The sequence below is a fragment of the Hesperophylax consimilis genome, chromosome 26 (genome assembly GCF_061612785.1).
Source record: "Hesperophylax consimilis isolate HC1 chromosome 26, BYU_Hcon_1.0, whole genome shotgun sequence".
Classification (NCBI taxonomy): Eukaryota; Metazoa; Arthropoda; class Insecta; order Trichoptera; family Limnephilidae; genus Hesperophylax; species Hesperophylax consimilis.
This window is the reverse complement of record NC_142861.1, coordinates 360,875-382,853: the sequence shown is the minus strand read 5'-3', so window position 1 is coordinate 382,853 and position 21,979 is coordinate 360,875. Positions and strand designations below refer to the sequence as shown.

Here is a 21,979-nt window from a genome sequence, read left to right as displayed (position 1 = left end):
GCTGCATGCAGGTCTCAACCCAGATGTTTTAAATGTGGAGAAAACCACGCAGCTGACCAATGTCCTTCTTCCTCCTCACCTAAATGTTTTAACTGCTCAGGCTCACATACAGCTATCAACACATCTTGCCCAGAACAATCTCGCCAAAAAAATATTAAAATTTCAATGGCCTCTCAGAACTTGTCTTTTCTGCAGGCTTCTAAATTATTCCCGCCTGTCAAAAAATCATTTGCTGAGGCTTTATCCAGCAACTCCTCATCCAACCCTCTTCCCTCCACTACAACAACTTCTTCTCGTTCAACTAAATTCACATACAAAAACGCTATCTCTAAACCGGCTCCTGGATACGATCAGCAACAACACAACTCACTGCTCTTAAATCCCAATGGTTCACCTCTTTCAAATGCCACAAATGGGTGTGCAAATAATTATAATCCGTCCTCAATGAACTCTCTTAAACTTTCTGAAAAACTCTCCCAAGACAATTCTTCATTTATCCAAACTCTTATTATTCTTCTAATTGACCTTATTTCTTCTCAAACTAATCTACCGTCCAACGCTGCTACTATTATTTCCACATTAAAATCATTTATTCAAAATGGCTCTTCAGGATGTCAGAATACTTCAGTGGAATAGCCGAAGTGCTATTTCTAACAAATCTGATCTCCTTAACCTATTAAATTCCAACTTTATTTCTTTGGCTGCTATCTCGGAGACTTGGTTTACTCCATCCACCCACTCTAATGTGGGAGGGTATTCCTGTCTCCGCGACGATCGCCCGGAAGGTTCGGGCGGCGGTGCTGCCCTTTTTATTAAAAAATCCATATCATTTTCCCCAATAAATAATATCAAACCCCCCAATGCTGACTTCCAAATGGTTGCAGCTAAAATAAAGGACACATCCTTTATTTCAGTCTATCTTCCCCCAACAGCCCACTTCAATAAACAAACTTGGTTGCAAATTGTAAGTCAACTAAGCCCTCCTTTCTTTATATTAGGCGATTTTAATGCCCATTCCCCCGTCTGGGGTTCTGCTTTCTCCGACCGAGATGGTCGAAGTGTGATGGATTTCCTAGATCAATCCAACCTTTTCCTTTTGAATGACGGATCTCCTACTAGGATCTCACGCCCCAGCACAAACCCCAGTGCAGTGGATCTCTCGATATGTTCTACTAGTCTGGCTTCTCTCTCCTCGTGGGTGGTGTCCTCCGACCCTTGCTCCAGTGATCATTTCCCGATCATCATTACTTATCAAACTTCTTTCCAATCGGACAAGTCTCATATTTCGACAAAGATTAAAACGAAACACACCAAATGGGATGAATTTAACTCTCATATGGACAAGTTTCTACTAAATTCACCCGCCACCGATATATTTTCCGTCAAAGATGATTATAATAACTTCAAATCAATGCTCATAACTGCAATAAATAAATCAAATCCTCCCCCTAAAACTAAATCTCTCAAAAAACTCCCTCCAACTCCCTGGTGGGATGAGGAATGTTCCAAAGTAGTAAGAATTCGGAAAGCTAAATCTCTTTCCTATCGTTACAATATGACTATGGAGAACTATCTTATATACAAAAACGCTGAATCCAATGCCAAAAGGGTATTGAGGTCAAAAAAAAGATCCGGGTGGTACAACTTTTGCAGTTCAGTATCTCCGAACACTCCAATTTCGGAAGTTTGGTCTATGATCCGAAGATTTCGATCTTCCTTCAGTTCACCATCTCCTCGAGCGTCCCATTCTAAATGGATAGATGAATTCTTGGACAAAATTGCCCCCCCTTCTGTTCCTAACTTAGATGAAATAACGCCCATCTATAATACTCCCATGTCTAATCATTGGCTAGACTCTCCATTCACCATTGAGCTAAAAAATTGTTTATCAACAGTCAAGGACTCATCTCCAGGCAGAGATGGTATACCTTACAGCATAATCAAAAATAGTAATGATAATGTTCTAAACCACTTCTTAAGCATCTTAAATAAAATCTTCCAGACTGGTATAATGCCTGATGACTGGAGTTCTCAAATAATCATCCCTATTTTAAAAACAAACAAATCTCCAAATTTTGGATCCAACTACAGGCCAATCGCTCTTTCATCCACCCTCAGTAAACTTTATGAAAAATTAATTAAAAACCGATTAGAATTTTTTGTCGAGAGTAAACAGCTTCTCTCTCCATCTCAATTTGGATTTAGGAAAAAAAAATCCACTCAGGATAACCTTGCCATCATCAGCACTGATATTAATTTATCAATTTCTAAACAGGAAGTTTGTCTTGCCGTCTTTATAGATATAGAAGGCGCCTTTGACAATGTTTCCATCCCAATCCTGAAAAAAAAACTTCTAGGCCTTAGCCTTCCCCCCATGTTTGTCCAATCAATTATTAATCTATTTCTAGATAGAAAAATTTTCATTGAACTTCCAGATATTTCTCCTCAAAGTAGGTCTATTTGGAAGGGTTTACCACAAGGCGATGTATTGTCCCCCTTACTGTATAATATATACACATATGATATGCATGTCACTATTCCCCCACAAATAAAAATTATCGAGTTCGCAGATGACATAGCTTTCTTCTTATCATCCAAAATCATCCCTCTTGCCGTCAAATATCTTAACGAAGCCATGAATGCCCTTTGCACATGGCTCACGTTACATGGTCTTGAACTTTCAATCCAAAAGACTCAGTGTGTCACCTTCTCAAACCGCCATAAAAACCCCCCCGTTCAAATTTTATTTAAAAATTCTCCAATCTCCAACGCTTCTGAAGTAAAATTTTTGGGAGTAACATTTGATAGGAAACTTAAATGGTCTTCCCATATTAATAATTTAGTTACTAAATGCGAAAAAAATTTAAATATCACCAGATCATTATCTGGCGTTTGGTGGGGAGCTCACCCTACTTGCATTAAGTTGCTTTACAATGCACTTATTCGAAGCCATCTCGACTATGCCTGCCCACTTTTTAGTACTGCCTCAAAAAATGTACTTAATAAATTAGACAAAATTCAATCTAAATCTTTGCGAATAATAACTGGAGCGATGCAATCGTCACCCATCAATTCCCTTCAAGTAGAATGTTCTGATCCTCCTCTTTATTTAAGGCGTCAACTATTTGCTGACAAATTTGTTCTTAAATGTTTAAATTCTAAATGTCATCAGGTTATCCCCAGCGTCTCGTTGTTCATTGACTCAAACCATTCATCTACAATCAGAGCTTCAACTAAACCTATTCCTGACATCTGTAAAAATTTTAAGTCTCTCTCAGAGCTTCACATCATCCAAAATGATCTACTTCCCTTATACAAACTAAAATATAGTCACGTCACCCTATCCCCAACAATATTAGAAGGGATCGGAATCTTTAAAAGTCATTCCAATCTCCCGGCCCGAACTGTCAATAATATGTTCCAAGACATTATTTTATCTAAATGGCCCAACTTTTCTCTTTTATTTACTGATGGATCCAAATCTCCCGACTCTCCTAACTGTGGTATAGGTATTAACGTTTACCACAATAATTCTAATGATAGAATATTTCATTCAATTTCAAATCAATTTTCAATATTTTCAGCTGAGTGCATTGCAATAATAGAATCTCTCAAATATATAATCAAAAATAATTTTGAACATTCCCTCGTTCTCTCTGACTCTCTCAGTTCCCTCCAAAAACTTAAATCCAGTCCTCTTCTTCATCCTGATGATCATTTTGTATGCCTTATTCGAGAGATGATAGCCTCCATTCAAAGCTCTGGTAAAACTGTAACTCTGATTTGGATTCCTGGACATGTTGGTATCATGGGTAATGATATTGCGGATGCCTTGGCAAAACAAGGAGCGTCCAACCCTGTTGTTACCCTCGTAAACCACATTCCCTTATCTGACATTTTTTCCATCATCAAAGAAAGATCCCGCAATGTTTGGTCAGAGTATTGGCACATTGCTAGTCAATCCAAGGGAGCCTGCTATGCCTCAATACAAAGGACTATACCATCAAAACCGTGGTTTCAGCAATTCCCTCATTTTTCCAAAAAAGAAATTTCTTCACTCATTCGAATGAGGATCGGTCATTGTTCCGTTCCTTCCCATCTTTTTAAAATTCACGTCCTTGACTCCCCAGATTGTACATTCTGTGGTCTAGAAGTGGGAACTTTAGATCACATATTTTTTGGTTGTCCCTCTCTAAACAAATATCCTCTCTTCTATCAAGCCTTAAATAAAATTGCCTCCCCTCCATTCAACATTTCATCTCTTTTAAGTCTGAACTCGACTCCAATTTTCATTATAATTTTGAAATTTGCCTATTTAAATAAAATTAGTATTTAAATTCACCTTTCAATACACCTTTCTCAATAATTTTAAATGATGGCCAAGAACACCCTTGAAGGGTGAAAGCCAGAAATAATGGAAAAAAAAAAAAAAAAACTTCTAGATATGAATATAAAGCGTGGTGTTTTCTCTTTCTAACAAACACCGTTTAGATCACATTTCACAACAATTTCTGTGAGACTATATGAGCTGTTTCCAAAAGCGAGCAAATTAGCTCGAGGAGTTGAGGCAATCATCATCTTGCAAATTACAAATTAAATTGACCCCACCAACGCTCGACAGCGGATCATACATACCACTGGTGCCCACCAGGTTCAGAGGAGGACGGAGATCGGTACGGTGACATCAACTGTGCCCCGGGACCACAACAGAACCCACGGAGACCCAGATGTCAAGTCCATGTTGTCCATGAGTACTCTGGATTGTCTCATTCCGGGTGCCCTCTCCCATTCCTATCAGTGCTGGGAATCCTAAACCAAAGAGTGACTGCGGAAACTTTACCTAGCAGATAGAGCATCAGACAACGCTTCCGATACCAAATCCACGGTACCTTTAAACTCTATAAATAATCTAGCCGGGTATGACAAAAGTGTCTGTACAAATATCAGCCATACCTATTAACAAATATGTAGCAAAAATGTAAAAGAAAAGCTTTAATTACCCAAATGTAATGTAGTAATGTCCCATCATTTTAAAGGAGGAAGAGATTGAAAATCCAATCTAATTCCTCCATTTGCCTCTACCAAGTCAAGTTGCGAAGGCAGAGAAAATTACTTATTGTGTATTCATGTAAAAGTTATATTTTACTACCGAAATTTAGGCACAAGTCCCAACTGCTCCCAAACATCTGGAGTTAGTGAGACTATGGCGAGGAGAGGAAAGAGATGGGGACGAGGAAGGTGGGGAAGTACCTGGCTATTCAGATCTGGTCCCCAAATACGACCCAAACCATTTTAAACAACATTTCGAATCAGAATTATGGTCTTTCACCATGGTGATACTGAAAGTATCTATCACCCCACTTTACCCCTCTCACCCTGTATAAAAAAATGTTATGTACGAATGTTATATTATCCATTTCTATTTTTTTTTTAAAGAAAGACAAACATTTTCGAGTTACGAATAACCTCCTCCTCTAATTTCCACAGTAAGTGGAAAATGTTGGTTGTGTTGTGATGGGGGCTGAGAACTTTATCAAACCACTTTGTCTGGGCGATATGTTATGTGCAACCAGATATGTATTGGCTTGTTCCCTTGGGGTATGTGGAACTTTATCAAACCACCTTTTCTGGCGATATGTTATGTGCAACCAGATATGTATTGGCTTATTCCTTTTGAGTATGTAAAACTTTATCAAACCACTTTGTCTGGGCGATATGTTGTGTGCAACCAGATATGTATTGGCTTGTTCCCTTGGGGTATGTGGAACTTTATCAAACCACTTTGTCTGGGCGATATGTTGTGTGCAACCAGATATGTATTGGATTGTTCCCTTGGGGTATGTGGAACTTTATCAAACCACCTTTTCTGGCGATATGTTGTGTGCAACCAGATATGTATTGGCTTATTCCTTTTGAGTATGTAAAACTTTATCAAACCACTTTGTCTGGGCGATATGTTATGTGCAACCAGAATTGTATTGGCTTGTTCCCTTGGGGTATGTGGAACTTTATCAAACTACCTTTTCTGGGCGATATTGGCCACCCAAAACAAACTTTTAAATATTATAGATCTCAACTCCGTGTTTCCTCCCTCCTACAACATGCACTCCTGACAGCACTCCCAAAGATGACATTCCTCCTGGGTGGAGTTAATGTAAATAATCTATCATTCTTGAGGAAAATCAAATGACATGAAAATGCTTAAAATATTTTTATTACAGAGCATTTACAAATCACCAAATTCTATTAAAATAAATTCATATCAAATATCAATGCTCATCAGTTTTATAACAACATGTTCTAAAGTACACTTTCCGCTGACGAATTATTTTTGAAGAATACGAAGATAGTTATAACAAGTTATATTCTAGATAAAAGTATTGAAAATATCAAAAACTCAAAGAACCTTAAAAATAAATTACTAACTTTCATAATGTAGTCACAGAATATGTTTAGATAAACTTGTTGAATTCCGCCTCACGCTTAATACGCAAATTTATTAATAGCACTTGGTTTAACTTAATTACTACAAAAAACAACTATTTATGGTAAAAGATGCACTGAAGTTCCATTTTTTCTCAAAGTTAACTTTGAAGGTTAGCAAATATGCACAAATTATAAAAATAACCCAATCTAACAACCTAAAAACATATTTTGTAAGTGTTTATATCTCCCTCGACTTAAATAGTTGTTTCCATTAGTAATTGTTGAAATCAAGTGTTATTTTTAAAAAAATGCGGAATTCTACAACTTCACCTATCTTTTTAATATATATTTTTATTTGAAATTGAGTAAAAGAGATTTTCAACATATATTTCTACATTATTTTAATTGAGTATATTGTCTGTATCTAATTTAATTTAATTGATATTTTTATTGTCAATGTACATCATAATATCGTTGTTTGGCATGCAATAACCACCAATGTGACATGAAACAGGTTGTTTAGGAGAATTAGAATAATTTAGGAGATAATGCATAATATGCGGCGAAATCACAATCATAAATAAACCACTCACCACAGTATATAAATACGGAGTATGGTCCTTGGAAGCAGTGTTACTAATTGTCAAAGAAAAGCGAACATTGGTAAAGAAAATGATCAAATGTTATTTAAAATTCACTTATTGTACTGCACGCCGAACAATAATATTATGCAACTTAAAAACTAAAATTCAACAAATTAGCGTGAATATTACAATAATATTATATATTATGATATGGTACACAAATATTTCACCCTTCTGAAAAGAAATCACTTTTGCATTCAATAAATAGAGTATAAAAATATAAAGTTGAAAAGAATTGATTTAAACTTAAATAAGTAGCTAGTTAAAATAAACAGAAATAAGATACACGTAAAAGTGTCTCTAGAAATTTTTAATATTTACCAATTTCGATATTATTTAACCACAGAAGCATTATTTTCGCTTTTTTTCAGAATTCAGAGTTGAATATCAACTCTATGCAAGTCTTGAATAAGAAGGCTGTAACAATGTACAAAATGCAATAAAAATACATAATTTAAGGATCAAATACATGTATTATGTTGTGGAATATTATTTATTTAATTTAGCCTTTCATCCGGATTACTGGAGACATAAACCGATAGAAGTGTGTTGTGGGCGTATCTGGTGTGCCCACATTAAGGTCAATTTTCCGTTACTTGGTGTGAAATCTGGGATTGGCAACGTATGTGGTATGTTGTGCGGCTGACGGGGGTGGGAGGGGAAGAAGGTTTGTAAGTTCTTGGCTTCTTGAACAGATGATCAATGACAGAACTCAGAGTTGAACGGTGTTGTGTAAATTGACGACTTCACTTCTACGGGTTTTCTGTTCAGTGTTTTTCAGAAGCCACGGTGAATGGTATATCTATGACGGCAGCCCTCTAGGGGTACACATTATAAATACTATGTTTTTAAGATATGTTGTAAATTGAGTGTTTTAATATAAGTACATATTTGACACATGAAATGGAAGATTTTCAATACGTATCTAAAAGCATCTTATACATTTTGTAAAAAAAGCGTTTTGCAATTGTTTTTAGGAATCAGAAATTTTAATATTTTTTTGTTCATTATATTAGCTAGCCAAATGTGCACATTCAATCTATTAAAATCGTGTAGTATTCTTATAATAAACATAGTAAATATCTTATAAAAAGACTAGGTTAATTTATCCCATTTCAAAATGGTGGCTTACGTTTCAAATACTTAGTCTTGTTTCAGAAATTGCTTTCGTATTTAATGTTAATTTATATTATATTATATAATGCATACAATAAGGGAAAAAGGAATATTATAAAATCTATACGTTAACATCAATTCTTTACGCATTATAAAATGAATTGATCTCAATCCGGCACAGACATTATTCTTCAAATTCATTACATTATATTTTGATTGAGTTTTGGGGTAAAGAGCGGAGGCTGTTGAACTGCTTGTCTTTAGTCTCCACATAACTTACAAGCACGTCTCTGTCCCACTCATCCATGTACTTCTAGGACAAAACTCTGTATTACCAGAAGTGCGGGGACAGGATCAGGCGGTATCGAGACGGCTTGGCTGGCCGAAACGGTCAAATGAGCGAGACAGATTACTCCCGTAATGGCAAATCACGTGTTGAAGCAGTGCAGACATATAATTCATTCCGTGCACTATCGATGCATACGTGTCGGGAATGGAATCGTTTAGGAATACTAATTTAGCACTATAACATTCACACATTGGCACTGATGTGCGGTGAATTTAAATGGTTTTGCAATATTTCTGAGATGAATTGCTTGTCCTTTACTCTCGAGATGATTTTACAAATTCTTATAACTTAGTGTTGCAGTACCCACATTAGTACCAGGTCATAGGTACCTACATTCTAAAAGTGAACTGTGAATGCACTGCTGGCATTATTGCCATTTCTCCTCCTTTTTGATTCAAAGTTCCAGACAACCTTGCAGTGTTCATCATCTGGGCAAATGTGTATAAACCATCTTCGTTAATAACCATTCTGTGGTAAGATCCTAGAAATGCTTTCGGTTACAATGCATAATAATACATACAGTAAACCACAGAAGATGGAATTTAAAAGTGTTGGATGTTCTCATAGAGTAGGACGTTCTTGGAATAGATTTGGAAACTTATTCAAAATGGCCTAGCATATTACAGAACTCCAGGATATAGGTGAAATCAAGATTACCCAACTGATAGTCCAGGGGAAGGATCTACGCCTCTGACAAGCAGTCTGCAGTGAAGATTACACCAATGATCAACTCAGGAGGCTGGTACCCGGGTTCATGGGGCGAGGTTTGTCCAGATCTTGTCCACCAGCCGCGTGTGCGGAGGGTCGGGGGAGGCCGCTTGACCGAGACACTTTGACCTCTCCAGCTGGACTCTCTCAACTAGCAATGCAGTTATGATGGGAGGGATGGATTCTTATATAAAACTCCTGGACACACTGCCCCCCACATGCTTACCCACCCCTCATTCCTTTTTCCTTCTTACGACTTCCATTACTTAAAAAAACCCTCCACGCAGCATCCCGAAAGATGATATAGGTTCTGAGGGAAATTATTTTCTTCAGGGCCTCCTGTGTGGATTTAATGTAAAAAAATGATGGCTAACCTCCAATAGGAGAAGGAAACATAAGCAGAAGAAGAAGAAGAATGCAAGGTAATTGTTGTAACACCCCAAAAGTCAAACATTGTGAGGCTATCGGCCACAGGAATCTTACTAATCTTACTTAATCTTACACTTGTACAGGGTGCGCCAGAGAAACTTACTTATTTGAAAAAATTCTCGACCGTTGAGTTGGGCAGGTAGAGGGGCGGGAGGGGGCGCATCTGGAGGGGGACTTCCCCAAGTTTGTTTCCCATTCTCGTCAGTTGCCATTATGCTGTGGTCTAGAGAGCAACGGGGCTTCGCCGTCGAGAGCTTCTTTTGTAACGGTCGAATGCAGCTCGTTACAGGAGCATGATCGAGGAATTTTTTATTCCAAGCCTCGAAGAAATGAACGTTAGGGACGTGTGGTTTCAGCAGGATGGAGCCACAGCACACACAGCACGAAACTCAATGAATTTGCTGCGACAACATTTCCCCAACCGCCTCATCTCTCTCCGAGGCGATCTCCCATGGCCGGCGCGCTCTCCGTATTTGACTCCATGTGATTTTTTTTTATGGGGTTATTTGAAATCCCTTGTTTATGTCGATCGACCACGGACCATAGATCACCTGAAGAACAACATTCGCGATGCTATTGCCAATATTCCGATTGATATGCTGAGAAGAGTGGACGAGAACTTCAAAAAACGACTTAACCAGTGTATGCGCGATGAGGGTCGCCATTTAAAAGATGTAATTTTTAAGACAGTATGAAAAAAAACTTGGTACACTGCATTTTCAAAAAAAGAATTACAACAATAACTACAGTGCTTTTGTTTTTATTGAACTTTCAAATAAGTAAGTTTCTCTGGCGCACCCTGTATATGTATTACAAAATGTTGCATTTCCAAAAAAAACTATGTATACACAATTCATCTAAACCACTTATGCCCTTTATGTTTTTAAAATATGTGATTCAATTCATCAGTAGATGAAATGATAGGAGTTGAAGATAATGTCTTATGGAAATCAGTTTTCTTTCAGATCCGGTATAGATCAAGATACACTTCAAGGGATTTTCTTGAAACCAACTTGAAACTTGTGTTTATATATATCTCTTACTTGTAACATAAGAATTTATTGGCTAATTCGTGAATGTAGCCATGACCATCAAATAGCCTAACTAGTATTGACTAGTTTTATAGTTAGGCCAAACCTTTTTTTACAAAAGCAAAAACGTTTATATTTTGATTAAAGTACCAACTTGCAAACCAAAATTGCAAAATTGAATTGAATTGATTGGGTAAAATTCCAAATGTTCAAATTCTACAAATCCTTAGTAAAAATGTCAAATGTTTATTGTAAATTGGCATTAGAGAGAACTAAATTATTTCTATGTAAATTTATTCAATGTTAAAATAGTACCTATTTTCAACACTCTTTTTTTCTTATCAAACAATGTATTGTGGCACAAAGATATGGTATCTTCTATTATTTTTTGACATTTAAATGAATATTTTAAACCAGACGGGAATAAACTACAAATTTCGTTATTTGTTATGGTTTTTCATTTTTCCGATATTCTACTTTGATCAGAAAGATTTTTCATGCCCCCAAAGGTAATAATATTAAAAAGAGGTAATTTTTATCATGGACCTAATAAGCCCTGGACGGAACTATTCGAGATAAATTTGAAGCCGCGGGATGCGGGGCAAGGAATAAAAATGTCAAAATCTGCTTAATTTCTTAAAATAACAACCCATATCTCATCAAATTCCTAAAAAAATTCATAAGCCGTTATAATTGCATTAAAAATAAAATTAAAATGTTGCAATATTATCACTTCACATGCAAATCATTTCAAAAGTTCGTCATACGATTCTGCCAGGCAATTTGGCTTCGATGCCATTCATATAATATTGCATCAATTCTCTGTCCAGGGCTTTTTATGGACCTAGTTTATTCTTTGTCTATGCTTATGCAATAATAGAACCACCATAGGCAATATTATATGTACCTACTTCAATAATGATAAAACATTTACCTTATAGTGGTACTCAATGACCAATTGAGATGCAACTATTTTAAAATACCCCTTGTGAATGACACATAACTACTTAACTATGTAATATCACTGATTAAACTTAAACCTATTTAATAATACAATATGTCACCATTCGATATAAAGGAAGGCTATGATTAATAAATAAATAAAACAATAACGCAATCTTTAATAGTCTCTCTTCAACATTTGGCAACACCTTTCCACATAAAGGTCCCGATACTGCTAGACAAGATGGTTGCCCAACTATTGCTTACTAAATTTATGAAAACTGTTTATCAAGAATTGTGATCTTTTATTAATCCTTAGGCCTAGTTGTTTGAATCATAAAATCGGTAATCAGCGCCATTTCAATTTTCCCCTCCCGCCTGTTTACTGCATTGTTTTCATTCTATTTTATTTCACTTTACTTTAAAGTATAATATTATAATAAAAGAAATGCAAACTTGCCATGTAAATATCAAATGAGTGTGTTTATACAATAATAATAAAATAAACATCAGAAAGCTAAGCTAAGAAATCAGTGCTTAGGCATTACAATGAAACTGCTGATCCCATTGTAACCTGTCTTCTTATTTTTTATGAACACGCACGTAACAGAAAAAGAGGTACAGATATTGTTACCGCAGTGATTTTTGGCAACTCTAGAACATAGTGGGCAAAAAAATGCATTTTATGCAAACATAAATAGACAGTGTTAATGCAGCATCACTTCATGAAGTCTCAATGATTTAGTGAAGAGGAATGGATTTCCGTATGATACTTAGTCCTCGTTCAATCTCCATTGCCGCACTTGTCAATACCTATGAGCTCGTCGAACAGCGTGTTGTTTTCGGCTATGACGTGTGGTTCGTGGATGGTCTGATGGGCGTACCGCAGGGCCGCCGTGGCCAGTTTTCCCACCGTCCATTTACGATCCATAAGCACCCGCGATAGCGTGTCGAGCTGGAATAAAATCATAAAATCAGTTTTTATTATGATATTGAAACCGTATTTTTATTAATTTTTTTAGAAAAATCTGGACCTACGCTAGAAAACAGATCATACAGAATAAAGATGAATCATAAACTTGAAAACCTAATAAATAGATCATGAAGCAAATGTGAGGTTCTGTGGGGCACAAATATTGCAATGGGCTGGTCGACAAGAATACCAGAACTACGTACTATGGCTTCTCTCCGGCATGGTGACATGGTAAAGGAAAAGGATAAGCACTAAAACAGTGGACTCGGCAAATTTTAAATGGCTTGGTTAGTTTAAAAATAATAATAGTTAAGTTACAAGAAGTTAAGATATTATAAAAATTATTATTGACAATAATTGTTGAGAAAAGTTAAATGCTGTTGCTGGGGCAAAAGGCCAGCCAAGAATGTGAGTTGGCGAATCAAGTTCCTTCGGTACTGTGACATAATGTCCTGTGCTCCTGTATATTGGTCTCAGCTAGCTGCATTTTGTCAAATTTTGATCACCTTTATAACGATGGCTGATCAAACAACCTATATTAAAATTTGTCCTTATGCTGACGGGCAGAGAACCAGCGCTTAGTAATCAATCTGATGCGCCAGATGGTAAAAAAAAAATGGCATCGATAGCCGATTTGATGGCAATGTAAAAAGTATGTGGGAGGTTTCCATAATATTATTTGAAATTTGAACTATCCCTGGTTATACGTCAACTATTGGCCTGTTTCAGCTTTTGATCAGTTAACAAAAACAAGGGTTATAAAGTAAAAGTCACCTTGAACAGCTGGGAGTTTCCGGCGGTGTAGTAGACCAGCGAGGGGGCCCCCGCCACGCTGGCCGCCAGCCACTGGACCACCAGCTTGAGCTGCGGGTCCGCCCCCTTGGAGCCCCCGCAGCCCCAGTTGCCCGTGATGATCGGCTTCAGGCAGCTGCCCCCGTTGGTCGCCTTGTTCGCCAGCTGGGAGAGCTGACCTCACACAAAAGAAATAAGAAGATTGGAGTACAATCAGGGTTTGAACTCAGTGCCAGGTGAATTAGTGGATGTCTTGAAAAGAGAGGCTTTGAGTGAAGACAACTGCATCCATTTGTGGATACGGTTATTTTCCAAGAGCTGGTATGAAAAAGGATCTGAATTGTTTGAAATATACGTGTGTAAAGTTTTACTTGAAATGAGTACACAGCACTGACTAATATATTCAGTAGAATTCAACAATGTGTAAGATCCTATGATGCCGAATTACTAATATGTATGTCTGGAAAACAAAAACAAGTACATCTTGTTTATGTGCTATATCCACGACAATAATAAAACAAAAAATGTATATTTATAAGATTCAACGTCAGTCTAGAGCTACTTAAATATATATGTCTGCACGCCTGTTATTCTATATCGTCAACGGCAAACCATATCTCTATATGCCATTTGACATTGATAGTATTAGATAATTAAGATTTTTTAAATGTTAGGAAATTATTCCAAAATGAACAAAAGTTTCACTACCGGATCTATGCGAAGATTGATAACCGTCACCGACATGCAAATAACACATTATATTATGTAAACTGTTTGTAATGGAGAAACACGCGGTTTCAGTTAACTGAAAGCAAATATTTATAAAAACAACAAACACAAGCTGTTTCATGCTCAATAAGTCCACAGTACTTCTCTTGTTAATGTTCTCGCTGTGTTTAATCATTAAAACGTGCGGGCAATCAACTCATTTAGTGGAAATAGATTGCATATAAAAGGCCTCAAAATAATATACAATAGAAAGTGGATTCTCCAAGAGAGATGAAACATTTTCTTCAAGAAATCAAAATCAATGCAAGGATATCAGTCAGGATATATTTCAGGATATCAAACAATAGGAACCAACCTCAGGTAACACTGAAACCGTTATACCTTTGTACAGGCTGCCAGTTTTATACGTATAATTGGCCTTACTAATAAATGTGTTTGAACTTTGTTTTAAACCATTTACCCTACATTAATGGTTGTTTATTAGCTGAAAATTTAAAACACATTTATTAGTAAGAGGGTTAATATTTTATTGAATTATCAATATGACCATGCTGCTGGCTGCTGGTCTCATTGTCTTTTCAGAGGAATAAGAGGAAAGCTGTAATCAAGGCTTACGGGTTTATAAAACCAATGGTTTCGTTACCTGTGGATGAGCCTGAATTACACATGAGGATAATGGCGCGGGGTTAAGCAATAATTATGAGTAACAAGGGAATGATTGAAGAAGAAGAAAAAAGGAAACCATTATTCCACTCGGTTGATGTCAATGGGCTATATTGTGAGGCGGGATAAAGCAAAACCTCCCAGATCACAAGGCCGGGACACTCATTCAAAGCAGCCTCTTAACTTGTATGGGATTTTACAAAAATGTTCGTATTAATTTTTTTTACAATTTATTCTTATTTATTAAAACATCTGAAAATGTTTCAGTTAATTTGAATAAATAAATAAAAATACATTTTTTGTAGGTAAGTTAGGAGGCTGATTTGATTCAGTGTTCCGGGTTTTGGATAAAGGCAGTGGGAAGTTAGAATTTTATTTTTATTTTACAAAATTCGATTTTTTGTACGAAGATTTCGAAAAAAAAGCAGACGTTTTCAGCTACAACAACATCAGTAATGCCATTTTAATTTTATATAAAATCACGAGCCGCCTTTGGTTAAAGGATGTAGGACAGGATCTGTTAATGCAGGGCCAGAGAGACAAGGGAAAGACAGATGCCAGCGGCTGAATTAACATGACAACCGGTTCTCAGGTTGCCGGCATTTACGGGAAATGAGAATTTGTTAGTTACACATGCACAACATACTTTACTCTGCCAACTGGAGGTGTTAAACGATTTCATATTTTTCTAAATAACTGTTTATTATGACTTTTGCATACTTATTTAAATCCTGATAAAATTGATACCAATTGGAGATTTTTTAACACCTCTCTCTAACACTTTTTAATAACTCGTCTTCAATGTTGAAATCTTTATTAATCACTATACTGTATTACATCGCTTTTCTTCTCTTTGACACTATCAGGGCCGGCCTTGTGCAGATGCAATTGGAGCAGACCCAATGTAGGCCGGCCCTGGATACTATGTATAGCTTTCCAGACCACAAAAGAATTCAACATGGAATAACTGAACATAAAGCTTTGGCAACCGGTTTGACCTCTTCACCGAGCCTTGGTCCATCAACCCTGTACCCGCTGTGATATTTGAACATTCAATCTGTCCAGTGGGCTGTCGCGCATCTCAAATATTATAAAGGCACGGCAAAAAGATGCTTATGTTAATCATAAATTTCACAAAGGCTGCATTTTCATTATTTGTTAAGTTTATTTATATATTTTTGGTCAGTTTGTTATACATTAATTTAATTTGCGAACGTACTATATACCTGAGATTTCTGTATTTTCAAAGTGATGGGCTCACACTCTATAGTCTGTTCGATGGCATCCGTGATGCAATCAATAACCCAAGCCAGTTTGGTTTTACGCTTCATTTTTCTAGCTTCTTTCGCCACCGAGCTTTGTCGCGAAGTCCTCGACTTTCTGCTCGATCTTTGACTGATCGTACCTTCTCTCGGTACAAATGGAGAAATTACATCTTCTGATTCTACATTTCCATTTCCATTAATAGCAGTATTTAAAACAATTCTCGGACACTTATTCAAGGTAACTTCTTGTACTGTTTCGAGTGTTTGGTTTGGTTCCTCTTCGATTATTTCTTTATCGATTATCTCTTTTTCGTCGATAACGCTTGGTAATTGCAAGCTCTTTGTTTTGTAAAGGAAATAATAATATTAAAGTAGATTCATGAAAATGTACACTATAAACAGTACAATTTATAAATTGAATTATAGTACAAAATGATACATAAAGTTAATAAGAACATATAATGAATGTATATATATTTATAAAATCAGGATTATAATATAGATTAAAATACATATAGTATCCCGAATGATAAACAATAGAATATTTATGTAATTATGATATTTTAAAGGATTGAATTTAGTACCTCCAGTTGTCAGACTATAATGTAACACTCTGAATTAGTTAGGTCTACAGATAAAACCATTCCACTATACATTAGTTAAATTCAAACAAAATGAAGTTCCAGCATTTTTAATTTGGCAAATGTAACTAAATAATGTTTGTTGTAATTCTTTTAATACCCGCACAGATGTTCTCCTTTCCTCTACCTCATCAAAGTTCTGTAGGGAGAATTCCCAAAGGACGGATCAATTAATGGTAAAGTCAACTACAAATAGCTGACAGAACTAAGGCCCACTTGTTTCGCACAAATTCAAATGTAGCATTGTAATCAATGGCCTGGATTGACATTTTGTTTTTTTGATACGTCCCCATTAAATGCCGTTTCTAAGTCCGTTTCCGCTTTTGAACAATTTGTGATCAGCAGAAGAGGACTAATATCATGTTGTTAAGTTTGTCAGCTTATTACAATTTGATAGAAAGCTGAAACACACCTAGAATCGGCGTTTAACAGCGCCATTTGATGACAACGTTACATTTGAACTTGTGCAAAGCAACTGGGCCTAAGGGTGGTGGTTGGAAACAGGAATGAGAGGAATATTCTATTATCCTGTTAATTATTTGCAGGGTAAAAAGAGAGGATGGAACCTCTCCATACTATTCCTGACACATTCGTTTTTCATCCGCATTTATGTGTATGTACCTACTTTCCTGTTATTCCGACTCTTGCAAAACCCGACTCACTTGATTGTACATTCCAAGTTTTCCTAAAGCATCCCCACATCCCTCTTCTATCCACTTAACACCACATCCGTACATTGTATCTAATTTATTGTAGGTATGACCAATTCATCATCCAATTCCAGTACAAGATATCTTATTTTAATATTCGTAAAATTTGGAAAGATAGGTAGGTATCTACGCATACAAAAAGTTTCAAGGTTGTATACGGTGTCGGGAAACTTATGGTAATTTAAGCAGAAAACTATTGAATCTACAATTTGAGTTGATTTTATTGTATAATTTTTGATATGAGCTTTCATTTTCGAATAAGTCGCGTCTGAAATTGGATTTCAAGGTCAAATTTGTAAGAAATCAGTCATCGGGGGATTAATATAAGTTGTTGCCCCTCCAGCGTTTTAAAGTCATATATGACTGGGTGTCCATATTTTATGAAAGTATTTTTATCTTTTTTTCTATCATTCGGAAAAATGTAATTTTTTGATGTTAGAAAGAAAAAAAGTAATTCTTTCCAGTTTGCCTCAAATATTTATACTGGATGTCATTAATAAAATCCTAAAAATAGCCAAAATGAATGTCATGCTATGCTGTGCTGAACTTCGATTTTGCTGTTGGTATCTTGAACAAGTCGTGGTGACTACTATGACTACTAAAAGTATAAATCTACAAGCGTCGTGTTCATAATATCGTCATTCTAATTCAATCACACAACAGGCCTCCATGATTTTATTTCTACAGCATTTAGTCCTTACTCTATCGCATCAAGGTTGGTATTACAAATTCATTGTGAATTTTTTATTAGCGGCAGCTGCATTCAGTCCTGTAATAATTAAACTACCGTCCACATCCTTACCAGCAAGTACAACCAACTGTTTATAATTGTTAGTGGGAACTGAAGTAATTTACTAACAATTGGAATAACAAACTAAATACTACGTAATACGTATTATGCAAGAACTGCATTTTATTTAGCTATAAAGCTTACTAAGTATGTAATATTGAAATATTATAAATATAATATCAAATGAATATATATGGTATGTATATTATATTACATTATATTAAGTAGATACTATATTACATATATGCATATCAGGGTATAATGAGCAATGAGCGTAAATAGATACATATATTATCCATTTTGAAATGGTTAACGATTTGAAAAGTAATCTGGGATCCCACCTCTGTGAACATGAGAACTAGAAATAGATCAGTGAGAACAAGCTTCCTCTGCCTTAGACACCCAAATGGTGAGAATAGAGATATGCTTCAAAATATTAAGATTATGTATCGGTGATTCAATCCAATATTGTATTTGTACGCCTTTCTTAAAAGAATAGAGTTTGTATGTACGGGCGCAAACAAATAATTCCTCTTAATATTGTAAAGCATAACTTGCAAAAAGCGTATTTTCATAAAAAAATTAAATTAACACCGTCTAGTTTGTTACGTTTACCCTCAGGCAAATCATTTAACTGAAAGAACTGACATTAAAATGGAGGCAGTGTCGTTTCTTCTATTAAAGCACTGATTGAAAAAAATACCATCTGATTGATTGGTTCCGTCTACACGAAGCCCGCACAACACACTGAGCCACACTATACACTTTTATAGTCACAATATTGATTTCATGCATTTTATCTTGCACTTTAGACGGCTTAATTATTTATTTGGTAGTTGCGAGGCTCAATACGTTGTGCAGGCGTTGTGTGGACGGAACCATTGATTTAAAACATATATTCAATTATACACCTCACTATTATGAATACATAGGGTATATTATTATGAATAAGTATATGTATAATTAATATATATTAGAATTAGAAACTCACCAATTGTGCGGCGAGCTTATGTTTATGCCGGGCCAGCTCCAGACTCAGGGAGCGAACGCTCAAGCAGAGCTTGTTCTTGTTGATGATTCTGTTGTCGAGTCCGTCCGTGAGGGGAACTCCGGCAAAGGACTCGCTGAGGGTTCGCTTCAGCAGGGAGCTGGCGAACCTCACCACGGCCAGGTCCCGCGAATCCAACTCGCGACCCTTCCGGCGCTCCGACCCGTTCTCTACGATGGGGTCGTCCAGCCACTGGCTGAATTGTTCGTACACCTCTTCCAGCTCCGAGCTGTAACAACAACTTCTTATTTAGAAATTACAAATTTCAACATTACAAAAAAAATAATTTCGTAATAAATAATAGTTTGAAATTACTCAGGGTGAGAAATGAGTGACATGACCACTCGAGTGATAGCATATTTAAAAAAAAAACCTTGAGTAATACAATTTCCTATTTAAGATTCGACAGCGCTCATTCCAAAAATTCATATCTCCGAATAATAATACAGAAATACATAAAATGCTTGCTGTAATTTAAAACTAGAGAATCCACCAGTATTTTACCGTCTATCCCATATTTTTATGTTTTATAAAAAAATAATAAATTAATTCATAAAAATAACCTTACACAAATTTAGGTAGCTATTGTTCAAGGTCATGAGCAGTCCTACCCAAATTTTATAGCTATTGCTCAAGTGCATGAACCGCTCATGCATTTGAGCAACAGCTACCCAAATTTGGGTCGCACCGCTCATGCACTTGAGCAATAGCTATAAAAATTTGGGTAGCTGTTGCTCAAGTGCATGAACGGTGCCACCCAAATTTGGGTAGCTGTTGCTCAAGTGCATGAACGGTGCTACCCAAATTTGTGTAGCTATTGCTCAAGTGCATGAGCGGTGCAACCCAAATTTGTGTAGCTATTGCTCAAGTGCATGAGCAGTGCTACACAAATTTAGGTAGCTATCGCATTGCTCGAGTGCTTATGAGTAGTAAAGGGTAAAAAATATTTACTAAACGAAGCAAACAGTTTATAACTTGCAAAAAGTAAATAAGAATAGGGTGTCTAACCCAAAATGAAGGCAGTAAATAATGGAGAGAGAACAAAACCAAGAATTTAAGTTTTATTCTGTAAGTCTCAAAGACTGATGGGTTGGCCATGTGAAAATTTGCCTAATGAAAGTAGACCAACTGACATGAAGTGGATGCCCTAAAAGAGGTGGGTTGACTGTGTGTAGTCAGACGGGACGGACTGAGGACTGAAGAAGGATGGCAGCGGATCCGAACCAGTTGAGAATATTTGTGCAGAGCTTCAGGGTCGGCGCCAACGTCGAGCCAGGCGCAGTTTGACTCAGGGCCGGCCCTGCAGAGCGTGTGATAGTACTTATTTCAACAAATCAATGTTCTTGGACCCTTTCTTCTGTGGCAGTATTCAAACCTTAAATCTTTGTATGATTAACTAATCAATTAAAATATTAACAATCCTCTAGTATTTGACCTGTACTCTGTGCTGAAGCTGTACTTGGAGCTATCGTTGGCATCCCGCCCCGCCAGGCCAGGACTTCTCCGATTCCTGAAGCGGGTGATCCACTCCTGCTCGTGCTGCAGCGACTCCATCAGGAAGTCCTCGTCTAGGGAGTCCTCAGCCAGCACAAAGCCACCAGATCCACCTCGACGGAGTCTGTAGCAAATAAAGTCACAGTGAAATTAATCAAAATATTCAGAAACTTTAGCCAGAGGAGCAGCTAATTTTGTTCTATAATAATGCTGCTATGAATACTGCAATACAAAATATAAGCTTATAGTAATGAATGGTGGGTACTGGGTACTACAACTCTTGACATCTTCTCTGTTTGCAGTATCCTGCTGTTTCTCAGGTATCAGCCACCTTACCTAAATACTCCTTAAATATAAATATTCCTTCATCAAGCTAATTTGTTAAATAGTGGCCTGCTATCTTAAGTGCCATGTGAACGTTCTGAAAATCTTCCCTCTGGCCCATAATCAAAATCAACACCGATCACCATCTACATATGTGCTAAGAAACCCCAAAACTTTTCATATTCCTTTTCAAAGAACCAACTTAACCTTCTCTCAACTTCTTGTGCAAATTGGTTGACTATCTAACATAACTATCGACTATATAACATCCACTGAAGTGGCAAGGTTCCGGATATATTTAGCCCCAAAATATATTGAATCTCTTGTTTTAACTTGACTTCACATTACGTTTTTTAAAAATACCTGCTTATTGTTTTACGTTTACATGTAGTTTATCGTTTTTGGACAGTTGGTATTCATTGTTTGTTATTTATTTGTATTTTTTTAAAAATTTTATTAACTCTCTGTCTGTTGTGTACACTAATAAAACAAGTTGTCCCAGTTTGTGTTTAGGTTTTTACAGATCTGATGTTATTGGTGGATCTTCTATTAATGCTACTAACCTTATATCCCCGTCCTGCAGACCCGAGCCCGCCACGCTGATTCCCACGGCGTAGCTGGAGTCAGTGGACATGGAGTCGGATAGGGAGTTCTCCATCTCGCGGCGCAGGGCATCCCTCAGCCGCGCCGCGAAGCTCGCTCTCCGTTCCGCCGTATTCAGCTCCATGCTGTACTTGCGCACCTTGTTGCCTTCCGAGTCCTCATCGCTGTCCAGGAGATCTACGAAGAACGCACTAAATCAATGCCATTATATTGACAAATCGTTTATTTCTAGAGAGTGAAAACTTTGAAAAAAATTAGTCTATGTATTGGGAATGTTCTTGGTTTTGGCCAGTTTCGACTGA

At 36.7% G+C, this 21,979-nt stretch overlaps 1 protein-coding gene across 1 annotated transcript in view; it reads right to left on the bottom strand.

Moving 5' to 3' along the window:
* Positions 1 to 6,242: 6,242 nt before the first annotated feature.
* Positions 6,243 to 21,979, bottom strand: part of LOC149410921 (uncharacterized) — a 53,468-nt gene continuing 37,731 nt past the window's right edge. The window contains exons 11-17 of the mRNA XM_089647457.1: positions 21,638 to 21,854; positions 20,692 to 20,874; positions 19,200 to 19,485; positions 16,029 to 16,406; positions 13,393 to 13,584; positions 10,471 to 12,600; positions 6,243 to 9,746 (exon numbers count right to left, since the gene is read on the bottom strand). Coding sequence (XP_089503583.1) covers positions 12,430 to 12,600; positions 13,393 to 13,584; positions 16,029 to 16,406; positions 19,200 to 19,485; positions 20,692 to 20,874; positions 21,638 to 21,854 — 1,427 coding nt within the window. The 3' untranslated portion in view covers positions 6,243 to 9,746; positions 10,471 to 12,429. The remainder of the gene's footprint in view (positions 9,747 to 10,470; positions 12,601 to 13,392; positions 13,585 to 16,028; positions 16,407 to 19,199; positions 19,486 to 20,691; positions 20,875 to 21,637; positions 21,855 to 21,979) is intronic.